The sequence below is a fragment of the Gymnodraco acuticeps genome, unplaced genomic scaffold, assembly GCF_902827175.1.
Source record: "Gymnodraco acuticeps unplaced genomic scaffold, fGymAcu1.1, whole genome shotgun sequence".
Classification (NCBI taxonomy): domain Eukaryota; kingdom Metazoa; phylum Chordata; class Actinopteri; order Perciformes; family Bathydraconidae; genus Gymnodraco; species Gymnodraco acuticeps.
The window spans coordinates 2536966-2550094 of record NW_022990940.1 but is presented as its reverse complement, the minus strand read 5'-3'; the positions used below and the strand labels follow the sequence as shown (position 1 = coordinate 2550094).

At 43.5% G+C, this 13129-nt stretch overlaps 1 protein-coding gene across 1 annotated transcript in view; it reads right to left on the bottom strand.

Annotated features, from left to right (window-relative positions):
- phlpp1 (PH domain and leucine rich repeat protein phosphatase 1) overlaps positions 1 to 11084 on the bottom strand; it is a 44157-nt gene extending 33073 nt beyond the window's left edge. Inside the window, exon 1 of the mRNA XM_034234538.1 lies at positions 9122 to 11084. Within this exon, the coding sequence (XP_034090429.1) occupies positions 9122 to 10742 (1621 nt within the window). The 5' untranslated portion in view covers positions 10743 to 11084. The remainder of the gene's footprint in view (positions 1 to 9121) is intronic.
- Positions 11085 to 13129: the final 2045 nt, after the last annotated feature.

Here is a 13129-nt window from a genome sequence, read left to right as displayed (position 1 = left end):
TCCAGCAATACTAATCTTGCTTAAATTTCGTTATGCAAGTCATTTAATTAAAGAATTGAATCTTATTTTTGACCTTTCACAAATTGGGCGCGTTAATGAAGACTTTGCAACAGCTTCACAATCCTAGCCTGAGGCCAGCATCGATGTCCATTATAGAAGGAGGAATATTTAATAAGGTCGAAAAAGAGTATCTTCTTGACTATCTTCTCTCAGTTCTAATCGGGTGACTTGTGTTGTTGCAGCACTGGCAAAGAAGTCTCATCTCTTTCGACTCCACTTCGAGCGTTAGAACGATTAACGAAGCACTTTTATACCAATAAAGGACTGGATTACCTAAAGCCAGTTGAGTAGCACTTGAAATGTTTGGCTCTATGAAACCTGATATACTTATATGATTCTGTTTTCTTCAAGGTTGTGTCTTCCTGGTCGAATGTACTTATTGTAAGTCGCTTTGGACAAAAGCGTCAGCTAAATGCAATGTAATGTAATGTAATGTAATGACATTTGCCGAACACTGTGGGAATGATAAATGATAAGAAGCAGCAGGGTCAGATTTGTAAAGGTCAAAGGTAAAAACCATGACACATTGTCCCATGTGTCAAATCTTGTTATGTGTAGACATTACAATATTGTCCAATGCTATATTTTGACTTATTCACATAGAGACACATAGCTGATAATACAAGTAGGGTTATAAGAGACACAGGAGATTGTGTCTAGAAAAGATTGCATGTAAACCTTTGTTTTCCCCTGTGAACAGATGTGACTTGATGTACTGCGTTGAGCATGTGCTACCAATCAACGAGTAGAGAGATTCCTGAGTAAAGAAAAGCAGATTTGAGTAGGCGGCAGCAACATTTTCATAGAATCTGTACCAGAATAGCAGTGGAGAGAGCAAGAGACAGGGTGAATATCAGCGCAGTGTACTGTACTATAATACCATCAGGAGTGTGTTTATGATTGGTGGGATGACTGCTGGGTGGAACAACAACTGCAACCCGCTTGAGGCTCCTGTCTGAACTTGTTTGGCTCATAAACAAGGAAGGTGAAGTATTTGTACCCTTTGATATCCCAAACAATCAAAAGCAGTTGTTTTTTTTGCTGTAAACTGCTGGGAAGATATGCCCCGAGTTTAATTCGGTGGCCCAATTGAACTTCACATCAACTTTGTAACAATGCGTGCTTTTTGTAGCAGGTTGCCAACCAATTCAGCCCAGCTGATTCCAGCGTCTCAAGCGTCGTAATGCATTAAGCATGACCACAGTAAACTGTCTATATGAGAAGTGTGTGACAATGACATCATGTGTAACACTGATTGGAATTATTCCCAACTAATCCACAATGAAAGGCAATCAAACCACTTTCACTTTCAAAGTGTTCCCTGAGGGTACACCACAGACACACCCATTAGCACATTGTTGTTATTGTTTGTACTTAACCTCTAATGCCATTCATTATCAGAGGCTATGAAGGTCCCTCGCAGCTTAGCTAAATCTGGCAATGGGCCACTGGGAGGTTGCAGCATCCTAGTTGTTCTGGTACACTTTATATTAAAGGCTGCCACGTATGGCATGCCTTTGATGGTGAAAGTAATAAGCAGCTTCATAGGAAGAGCACAAGCAATAATAAAAGGTAAACAGTCACTGTTATTATTTCAAGTCCAGCTATTCTCCCATTCCAGTAAGTATTAAAAATGCATACGATGGGCAGCAGTTGCCTCTGGGTAATCGGGGAAGAAGCTGTCCATGAAGACAGCAGCTAGAGTCAGTTGTTCCTTAATCCCACTGAAGGACAGGCTGCAAAGTAATCAGACCCCAGATCTGTGGTTAAAGCCACAGCTATCAGGCCAGTTCAGAGCCGAGAGGAATGGGGGAGAGACTGAGAGGAAGGCGTTCACACAAGCAGAGTACAGGGGGAGAAAGAGAGCAAGAATTAAAGGGCCACTCTCCCCAGATGATGCACAGGGACAGGACAAATGAATGAATGAGATTGTGATGTTGTTGCACATTCTCCTGGTCCCACGTGTTCACTTTTTCTTTCTTCTCCTCCCTCCCTTCTTTCCTTTCCTTTCGTTTTGTTTAAAATGTAACAAGGTCTGGAACAGTGGAGGGCTGAAGCGGGTATCCGGGGTGTTTTGGCTCAGCTTCATGTCACATGCAGGGGCCATGTGAACACAGTGGCCCTGAGAGAGAGGGAGGGGGGGCAGAGAGAGAGGGAGGGGGGGCAGTGAGAGAGGGAGAGGGCTAGTGTGAAAAAAAAAAAGAACTAAAGAGGGGAAGTCTTTAACCACAGCGACTGGGAAGCAGTGAGAACTAGAAAAGAACCGGGTGGTTGCCGAGTGAGAGTTAATAAAACAACTGTATTTACGGGAGAGGCACAGCGCAAATTAAACAGGAACTACAAAGAGATTAAGACAAGCTAAAAGAATAAGCATGTGCGAGAGAAAACGAAATACAATTCAAGGAAGCATATTGGTAAGGAAAGGGAGAAAGCACTTCCTGGTGCAGCAGGTGACTGCTCCAATTTTTTTTCCAGGGTCTGGGTGATTATCCAACTGCAGCGCTAACAGCAAGAGACAGACAAATTGCAACGTTAATGATTGAGACTAGCGGCTCATGCAGCGATGTCTCCCTTGGTCTCTCTGGACTTTAAATTGGACGTAGTTTCACAAATGTCAGTCTTTATACCTACTAATTTATTAGGTACATCAGTCAAATGTAGGCAATCCATTATAATATATGAATACTATGTTTACAAAGCTTATAATGTTATTTTCTGTTTGTGTTATACTTACATATAATGTTGAGGTAGTTGTCAGGTAGAGGTAGAGAAATACTGTAGTTTAAACTGAAATATAATTATCTGACAGCTGGCATTATTTGTTAGTTTTTAAGAGCTTACGTTTTAGTAAATGATACATTGCTAAGTATACTAGCCAATATTAGGTAGTGAAAATTAGCTAGTAATAGGATTTCTTTGGCCACTGTTTTCTAGTTACACATCCAGGAGATATGGAGCAACATTAGTATTCATTTGGAGCCATGTCTCTGGACACCTGATGAATGTCCAATAGAAGAACAGAATTCCAATATTCACTTTTATTTTTGCTCCGTTTCCATTCCTGAGGGAAATATCTGTCTTGTTCGCTTCTGACGCTCCACTATGTTCACTTTGTCTGTCTGCCGTTTGGTGCGGAGCAGGAAAGGTACAGTGGGTTTTTAGAGTATATTTGCAGAATGCCCTCTACGTCCAAAAGCAGTGAAAGTGACGTTGACTCGAGAGGCGTTGCAAAACACCATATAGCTTGGGGGAACTACTGGAATTAAAATGAAAAACAAATGATTACAGCAGCTTTACAGTAAGTATATTCCGATGATAGTAGAGCATTTTAACTTCCGTTGCCAACTTTACTTAATTAAATGATCTTAATACTTCTTCAAACATTTAATGCAGACTCATTTGTAACACAAAGATGATAAACTGATGCTGAAAAGGTTTAAACATTTTGTATCTACAGTACATCTATAGGGTTGTGTCAGAGTCCATCTGTTTGCTTTCAATGCCTCCCTCAGTTGACAATAAGGAAGTATCATTATTGTGCTTCAGCAATTTTGTAGCGAGATGAACTTTAAACTAGGTCATTTCATATCAACAGCTCTGCCTCTTTCTATTGGAGCAGAGTCCATAGAAACAAGCTGAGCTACACCCAAAACACACCTTATCTATAGCAGTGTACAGATATGGGGACAGCGTGGTAACAAAAGTTAACACTATTGACTAAACACTCCATCTACTTAGCCTTATGTTCTGCAGTGCAGGGAGGTGTCTCTATAAAAACAATCTCAAATAAAACCGCTGCCCCAAAACTGATTATTGTGTAATACTAAAAGTGTGTTAAAGAAAATCTAACAAATAACCTGGAGACTCTGGCTTTGTAAAAACAAATTAGTGTAAGCACCACTGGAGTGGTGGCATTTAAAAACCTCCCATCCAGGAATTGACACAGTTCTGTCCTGTACACTAGCAGTCAAGCAGGCTGTGTGTTCTGTAATCCGAATTTTTTTGGGCCTCTTTAATGCTGAGAGTTGCAGATGTTGTCTGGCATTAGGCTGTGCTGCCGCTGATCAAAGCTGCAGAGAGTGAGCCCCTGCTGGCCTGCCTCTAATCCCCCCCCCTGCATGTGGTCAGAGCAGGGACTGGTGCTCAACGCGGGGACAGTGGGCCCACTCCATGACCCCACAGAAGAGGGACCCCTTTCTCTGCCCTTGCTCTTGAACTAATGCAACCCTCCAAGGTTCCTGGGTAGCATTTGGCAAGGGCCTTTTGACAGACTGCTGCGAGGCCTGTCTGCTCACATAAGGAAGTCCGCTGCCCTTTCATAACCCCTTTTTCCAATTCCCTATCTCAGAATGTGCCGGTAAGCAGACAGGAGTGGCACATCAGCATGACACTGTTCAACCTGGATTAAGCTGCTTACCACAAAGCAATGAGAATTTAAATTGCATACCTCCGTTTCTTTTTTACTTATTTCCACAGGGGTAACGCGTGTGCACCAAAGCATGCACATTCACACAGAGGAGACATTAGGAAGAGTGCTAGACTGGTAGAAATAAGAGCCAATTATGAAGGTGACCAGCAATTCTTGGAGTGAAAAGCAATAAACTAGGGAGAGATAAAGAGATATGGGAAGATAAATGGAAGCCGTCAGATGGTGTGAGGGAGGAGGAGATGTGAGGATAGATAGCAGGAGGAGAGGGAGGGGGATCAATCATGAGAGAAATTGAGAGGGAGGAAGATTCGACGCGAGAGGAGAGGAAGGTGGGAGGATGTCAGCCAAGAAGGCAATCTATATTAGACAGCAAACAGTTCCCCAGGCTTTAACTGCTACAAGCTGACACACCATCCTCTCCATGTCTGCCTCAGTAGACACACGTGTGAATCCTCAGAGATACACATCCACAGACGTATGACCACATTTTATATAGGACCACGTCTATAAGGACAGGCAGCAAGGTAAGAGATATGAAAAACTACTCTTTACTCGCTCTACGGACATTATTGTAGATAAAAGCCACCGGCAAACACATATTGGGTTTGAGATCTGGAACATGTGAAATCTGATTACACAATTACATAATGACTCCGCAATAGGCCATGTAGAAAGATCATTAGCTCTCAGGCGAGGACATGGATGTGAGAAAAGATGAGGCCTCCCTTCTGCAAAGTCCTCCAAGAAGTGTTTGCATGTATGAAGAGGCTGTCCTTTGGGTCAAATAAGCAGAGTTTTAGAGATTCAAGAGACATTGACACTTTAATATTGCAATTCATAAATCACTGAGAATAGTCACACATCATTTAAACGGCTATATTCATTCAAACTAATCCAATGGCAGGGAACCCCATATTGTCATCAGGATAACCAGTGGCCGATCATAAGAAGCAAACAACTACACAATGACAAAATGTGCACAGACTGTTCTCCATCTGCCTCGAAAGAACGTTTTCATAGAGATGCGAGTGCGAGAGCAATCTGGCGTGATGATGAAAGCATCGTGGCACAGACAAGACAAGAGTGAGTGGCTCTCTGCTTAAAAGCTGCCACAGCCTGCTGGAGAAAGTTTGGAGCGTCATTAAGCCGTTAAACCTGCCGAGTCCTTAAGTCATCACGTCACCAGCCGCTGCCTCCTCAGAGGGCTCGAGGAAAGAGTGGAAAGATACTGTCCTGAACTCAGATACCTTTAAGCTGTTACAGTCACTGAAGTATTCTTTCACTTCTTATAACCTAAAGATCTCGTGTCGACATGGAACATCATATCACACTGAGATTGTTCTCTTGTTTATTGATTCTAAATTACATTTTTTATTCAGTAACAATTTAAAAGCAGGCGCACATTTAAATGATATTTTTTCCTTCAAAGTCTCAGTCACACTGTTATGGCCATTTAAGGATGCTGTAGATTTAAGCCAGGAGATGACAGAAATGAAGCATCTGTGCAATGTTTGCCTTGAGTTGTAGCTTGGCACCAAAGCAATAACATAGTAAGTGATTATTACATTTTTGTAAATAAGCAACTCAGTTCAAGTGAGGCATGACATCACCATTTGTTTTAAGAACACTTTACAACCTGTAAAAAAAGAGGTAATAAAAAAAGGTGTACTATATTCTATTTTGAGAAAACTAAGAAACTATATTTACTAATCATGATCACTAGCATTTGTGAAATGACAACTTTTACCAATGTGCCAAGCTGTAAGCGGGTATATTCACTTGAGTTTTTTAAAGCCAAGTTATTATCTGCAACATTCCTTTAAATATCTCTGCTTTTATTAGTTCTGCAGACATTTGTTCCTGCTAAGTTCACCTGCAGGCAGATTCTGAAAACAACATGGGGAAATACCTGGGCGCAGCAAACTGTTATCGAGCCTGACTTTGTGTCACAGAAGCTTGAGCTATAAATGTGAGTGGAGCTGAGAAGGAATGAATACCTTTACAGTTTGCAGGCCAGTGGTCATTAATTACGCTTGTAAGGCATCATCTTAACAACACTCTAGATTTACATGGAACTGCTTTTAAAAAGCATACATTTCAACTTCCACAGGGTAAGTGGAACACTCACAAAAAGCAGTGGGTATGCTGGAGTGCATGGGTGAGAGAGCTTGTAAAGCCGAGTAGGCTAATCAATCTAAATTATTTAGTGCACTGCTTTGGTTTGCTAAAAACTCTAGGTCCTCCGCCTTGAGGGAACCCCTGTGCCAACGGTGTGTTAGGGTTCAGTGTGCCATTTCCTTTTTTCTTGCAAGTCTACACAGACAAACACACTAGTAGCCTACTATCTCTGAGGAAGTGTACTTTTATTTAGTGCCATGGCATTGTTGGCCTCCTAGCTAAAGAATGTGCATGTATTGATTATATGAGTGTGTTTTTTTTTTTTTACCCTTCTCCCTTGTACTCAAACTCTAATAAAGCTGGCTAGGCATAACAAGAGGCTCCTGTGTGGGCAGCTCTGAAAGGATCACTCGTCCGCCTGCCAAAGAGGACAGCGGCCCTTTGATCTAGGCAGCCTTCTGTACATGTGCATGTGTGCATGTTTGAGTGTCTAGCAGGGCAAAGTGAGTTCTCTCAGCTGGCCACTGCAGAGTCTATACACTCAAACCATGACCTGAACCCTTCAAAGTTAAACTGGCCTCTGCATTGTCCAAAGGATTTAGCCAAATGCGCCATGGCAACACTTTGACTTAGCAGCCTCTTCACATCATTCTCCTGCTTCCCAATCACGCTGCATACTGAGTGAGAACCTCTCCCGTCATTCTTATTAAAGATGTAGGACACTACTTACCGGCTACTAATGTACTTAATATCTAGGTCATATAGTAATAAAAGCGAACAGTGCTCCTATTGAGCAACTAAAGAATAAAACAGTTTAGATACTGGACTTCCTGTATCAAAGATCACTTTGCATGCACAGGCATGCAGACAAAAAGGCCCTTAGTGTGACTGAGGTCTACAGTTGTGGCAGCTGCGCCCGAGAGTCAGCCAGCAAGTCAGCTGAGACTGGGACTGTCTCCACTATCTAAGCAGGACTACCATTCAAAGCCAGAGCAACATGTGTGTCTGTGCGGTATCCCCTCACACACACACCCCCCAACACCCTTGCTCCACTTCCTCCTCAGCAGACGTGCCTGACATTCTAGACGAGCCAGCGTACATTCCTCACATGCCTCCATCGTGTAAGGAGAGGGCAAAAGAGCAGACCAGATGAGTCACAAGTCAGCCATGCTTTCTCTTTACAGTGCATTCATCTGTGTGTGTGTGGGGGGGGGGGGGGGGCTGGTGAGAGAGCTCAGGTGACTACAGTTAAGCTGTCTCACATGGGATGTAGAGGCGTTGCCATCAGAAGGGCATCAGGTCTACAATTGCCCGCCTTTATTGGCTGTTGCTGCTGCTGTTTGAGCTCAGCTGACTGCTCATAGGATTCATTAGTTTTCCCTTATATTGCACATCCATGCAGTCTGCCATATGATGCAATCTAAATGAAAATCATTCTACCTGAAGCAAGTTAGTATTCAAAAGCACATGTGACTGCGAAAGTGAAAAGGGGCATATGTGTTCATATTAAGTGACCTCTGGTTCAACAGCCTCTTTGGACAGGAAGTTAGAGTGTTATAGCCTCTCTTTTACATACTTCAGCCCCAACAACAACTTTCTCACCAACTGTCCTCAGCAGACACTAGTTTCCCTCTCCCCATATCACATCCCCAAGCAGCAACAGCAATAGCAGTAATAGCTGGAGGCAGTGGCGTACTGAAGAAAAGGGCTTCCTGAGCTTTGGAGGAGCACGTTAACCCAGCTTGGCAGGCAGTTAGTGAGTGTGACAGTAGCCATGCTAGATGCCAATAGGACAGGCACTGCGCAGCATCTCAATGACCAGAATTCACTGGGTACACAGAGAGGGTTTATGGTCCTCCCAGCCATACCGCTCCCACCCCTACTCTCCATCCAACCACAAAGGCATTCAGCCTTTTCATTAGGATGATAATGGGGCAGAAGCCGGAAAGGGCCCCATGTCTGAGCACCATAAGTTGTGGTGATGGCTTTGTGGTGATGTCATGCGTGTCGATGGGAGCACAGTGTTCTGCTATGGTCCGACAATGACAGTCCGGGACAGAAGAAACAAAAAATACACTTGAAATTTAAAGTTAGCCCCTGAGGCAAGGTCGATCTGGCAGATCTTGGAATATGACCTCGCTCTGACCCATTCATGCCACAGCAAAGTTGTTAAGTCATCGCTGGGAAGTGCACTTAGGATAACACACTTTGAATAATTAATAACCGTTGAAATGAATAATAATGAAATAAATAAAGAAGAACATGCTCTGTCCTCCTGGTAAAAGAAATGACAAGCAAGAAACTAAATACACTGCTGCTCTACTCTATAATATCCAATTGTACACCTGCATGTTTGCACCTGCCTCATTTTGTGACAGAGGCTGCCAACCCGTTACAATCAACAATAAGGATCTGCAGTCCAAACTACGTAGTGTGCAACAGGGAGGCCACAACAAGTCCCAGAATGAGCAGAAACCTGATCATGAGAGAATGTGATAACATCATTTCACTTACCTGCATAGAAACGTAACAAGGAGCCAATTTCAGTGTTAAGCCCTTCCTCTTGAACTCTCCACGGGTCCTTAAATCCAAGCTTAAAGAGAAAGTCATTCTGGATCTGCAGAGGCCTCTCATCTGGGCTAAGCCTCCTGACAGCCTCACCATGCAGCTGAACATACAGTGTGGGGCAGGGATCAGAGGAACCTCCATTGTGGTCTGCTGTCAGCCCTGATTTCACATCACATTTGCCACAGTCTTGGATATCAGGTGTATTACCTGTAGAACAGGCTCTTGACAATGAGCCGGCACTACTGCTGGGTGGCAGGCTGCCCAGACGGTGGGGGTTTAGTCTGCTATCTGGTCCCATATTGTTAGCCATGTCGTTTAAATGTCCAATGTTGCACTGTGTGTAGTTGGCAGTGACAGCACTGATTCCATTCGTGTGATGCTGCGCGATGGGGTCCATGCTTGTGCTCGACGCAGGACAGTCGAGGTCCAGTTCGTCTGAGGAGCTGCCGTACATGTCGTGGCCCTCTGTTGCACTATCAAACGAGGGGCTGAGGATGGATGCCTCTGTGCCCAGCACCATGTCATCGCTGAGGGAGTCCCTGTGCTCGCTGAGCCGGGCCCCGGAGCTCAGGTCATCAAAAGCACTGCTCTCCACATCAGAGCCAGAATTTAATCCATAGCTGTCTAAACAGTTCCTGTGCTCCGAGTCATCATCATTGGGGGTATCCATGTTGGAGTTAGAATTTAAATCTGACAGTGAACAGGCTATGTTGTCTTGTGACTCTGACTCTGGGCTGAAAAGTTTCCCATCAACGTCCTGTTGCCTCTCGTTTGCATTCTCCATGAGCAGCAGTCTCAACCTGTCACTTGGATGGCCCCTTAATTCAGTGGATTCATGGGGAGTCAGGTGGTTGCATTTTATACTTAAGTCTTCGTTCACCTTGCATGGGTCATCTTTATAATCATACTTCACATTGCAGTTGCCATTTTGGTCAGTCTTAGGGTTATCTTTACAAAAAATGCGCATGACAGAGCTCGACTTACTGCAGAGTTTACTCAGACGTAGCGCGACCTCGCCGGCTGTGGTGTCCATAGTGCAAAGAACCGGCCTGGGATATGAGGGCGTCAGTCGGTCGTGGACGTGTATGGAGCCCCGGTGGAGATCTGCTCTCACCCACTCGCGATCGGAGGGCTGCAGCTGCATGTTCTGTCGGTGTTTCAGCAGAGTCTTCCGATCCAGACTCCGAGTGTGTAGAGACGCAGAGGAAAGGGCCGAGTTCATCTTGGCGCCGCAGGCGGCTGTGACAGCTGAGGTGGCGGTGGCTGCAGCTGCGGCGGAGAGGTTCCTCTTCAAGCGTTTCCGTCTCAACAGGAGGGAGCTGGAGTTGTTGGATGAGCCCCGGCCATTAGACGCCACAGTTCGCTTTGGCGCACTAGACCCCGCTGAAGTGGCGGAATGAGAAACGCTATTCCCGTTCTTTGCCTCTATGCGGGAGTGTGCCAAATGTCCACCGCCATCATCCGCTGGAGTCCCCCGGGCGACAGACAGTCCGCTGGGCTTCTTCATTAACTTGGTCGCGCCTCTATCCGACGCACCATCCTCAGCGACAGTCTGCACACTTTCCATCTCTGCCAATGAAAAGTCCCCCTCTCTAAATAAATAACGGTGCGCACTTGGTTACACCTACGTCTACATTTAAAAGCCGTAAAAAGCGTGCCCACCGTGGTAATATCCGCCGACTGGGCGGTGTTGCTGACTTATTCCACTAGTAGTCATTCACTTCTTGCCTTCCTTTCTCCGTCGGAGTCTCCTCCGCTGCTCCAAACAAACATTTTACCGATGAAATTCGCTTGGAAGAGGCTGGGCGCGCGGGGACAGATCAGGGCGGAGACGTGACTGTGCGTCCCATTTGGACCGAAATACAGTGCTGGAATATGAAATGAACGTCGACCGCCCTCCTACGCAAATACTGACTGATATATATTCATGAGGAGGACACAAGATGGGGTCGCTAACAACAACGCAGTGCATTGTGGGAAGTGTATTGAGCCAGAAAGCGCCCTGCTGTCGCCGCTGTAGGGAAGACATTATGTAATGACTTCATTTCCCATGAAGCTTTTCTTTAGTTTCAGTCAAGTAAGGCGGTGAACAGATGAGGGGCGTAAACATAGCTCGTATAAAGTGTTTGGTGTGCAGCTTCCGAAGTGCGTCCTCTTATCTGCTGTAGTGTTATCTTGGTGTGAAGGAAGCTAAACTAGCATACCGCTAGTAATCTGATTTTTCAAACTAAACTACTGCATACGCTGCGGAAACGTATCAGCAGTCAACTGTTACGTTGACCTCATTTATCTGTGTTACGTCCGTGAGAAGTTACACACAATGGGTTGTTCATTAACTTTAATACAATTATGATGCATCGCAATGTGCAACATCGCTATAGGTTTATTTATTTGACACTAGTGGTGACGACGAGGCAAATAACTTCAGCACCATCTCATCAGGACGCCATTTCACAAGACTATACAGCCCCTCGGTGTACATGCTTTTATTCTATTGTGTTTCTCGCCATCTAGTGGAGCAAACCTCAAAGCTTGACCTTTTTCCTGTTGAGGACGCAACGACCCTGGTCTTTTTCAGGTCAATCTTTTCTAATTTAGTTTAGCCAAAGGGGTAATAGCCTACTATTATAAGACTTGCAAATCCAAAAATGATTCGTCAAATGCACACTGGCTTTGGTGCAAATGCTGCAACTTTTTCAGATACAGCTCTGAACAAAATGAGACCACTGCAACATTTTCAGTTTCTCTGGTTTTACTATAGGTATGTGTTTGAGTAAAATTAAAATGTATTTTTATTGTATTCTATAAACTACTGACAGCATTTCTCTGTGTTGGAAATTAAACAGACACTGCAATGGAATTGCTGCCCTATGTAGATATTGCGATTTAAGAAACATGTGGACTGGTCTCTTAATTGTTTCCGGACCTGTAGCCATATGTGATTGAGTATTTATCTTCAAGTCATAACCTGTTAGAACAAAAATAGTTAAGCTTGCCTCTTAAACTGATTTACAGACTTACCTAAATCTAAAAACAAATTGCATATAGCCTCGCTTCGCTTGTTTTCTTGTACAGTGGAATGTTTGTTCATATATGTTCACAAATCAATAAAACAGACATAGTTGTGCCTTTGTTAAGTTAAGACACAGATTGTAGGCTACATCTAGTGTAAAACACGTTTGTCAGTATCAAATACAGTATAATCAACTATTTTTTATAAAGGTAGTGATGACACCTTGTCAACCATTTGATGCATGCAGGCTTTCAATATACTTGTCCAACCTAAATGCGCATTTGTTCCAATTTCAAACCTAATTCCGCCTCAGTTTTTGCATGTGAATTTAGCATAAAGTTATTAAGGGAAAAAGGTGGAGTCTGACTAGTCGAATGCCTGCAGAAAATGTATTGGACATATTTTTCTTCCCAGTTCACATAATTGAAAGTGCTCATTTGAGATTGAAGAGGTTTTATATTTCTTGTAGCCTAATCATGGGGATGCAAAAAGTATACAGAAAGTGACACATAAAAGAATAGGTTTAGTTTTGCCAGGCTGTCTCAAACAATATTCACATCCTCATATGCACTTATTTTGCTTGCTCATTACATTTAATTGAGTAGCTTTTTTGTTGTGCAAGGCAACTAACATTAAGTGCACTTAACCATGAATATACCAATGCAGAACAGCAACAATCTTGCAAGTTCATTAGCTTTAAATAAGCCAAACCATTTTAAGTACCAGTGAATTGGCTTTTTCTAATACACTTCAAATGTACAATTGCGTGGATTAATTATTTTTTTCAATACAAACTTAACAATCGTTAGGCTATCCTATCCTCTGAAAGATGGTAATATGGAACATCAACTTTTTATAATGTTAAAAGCAGAAACAGAAAGTGTCCTGCTGAACTGGTTAGATTAAAACATACAAGGTCTATTTGTTAGCGTTACATTTGA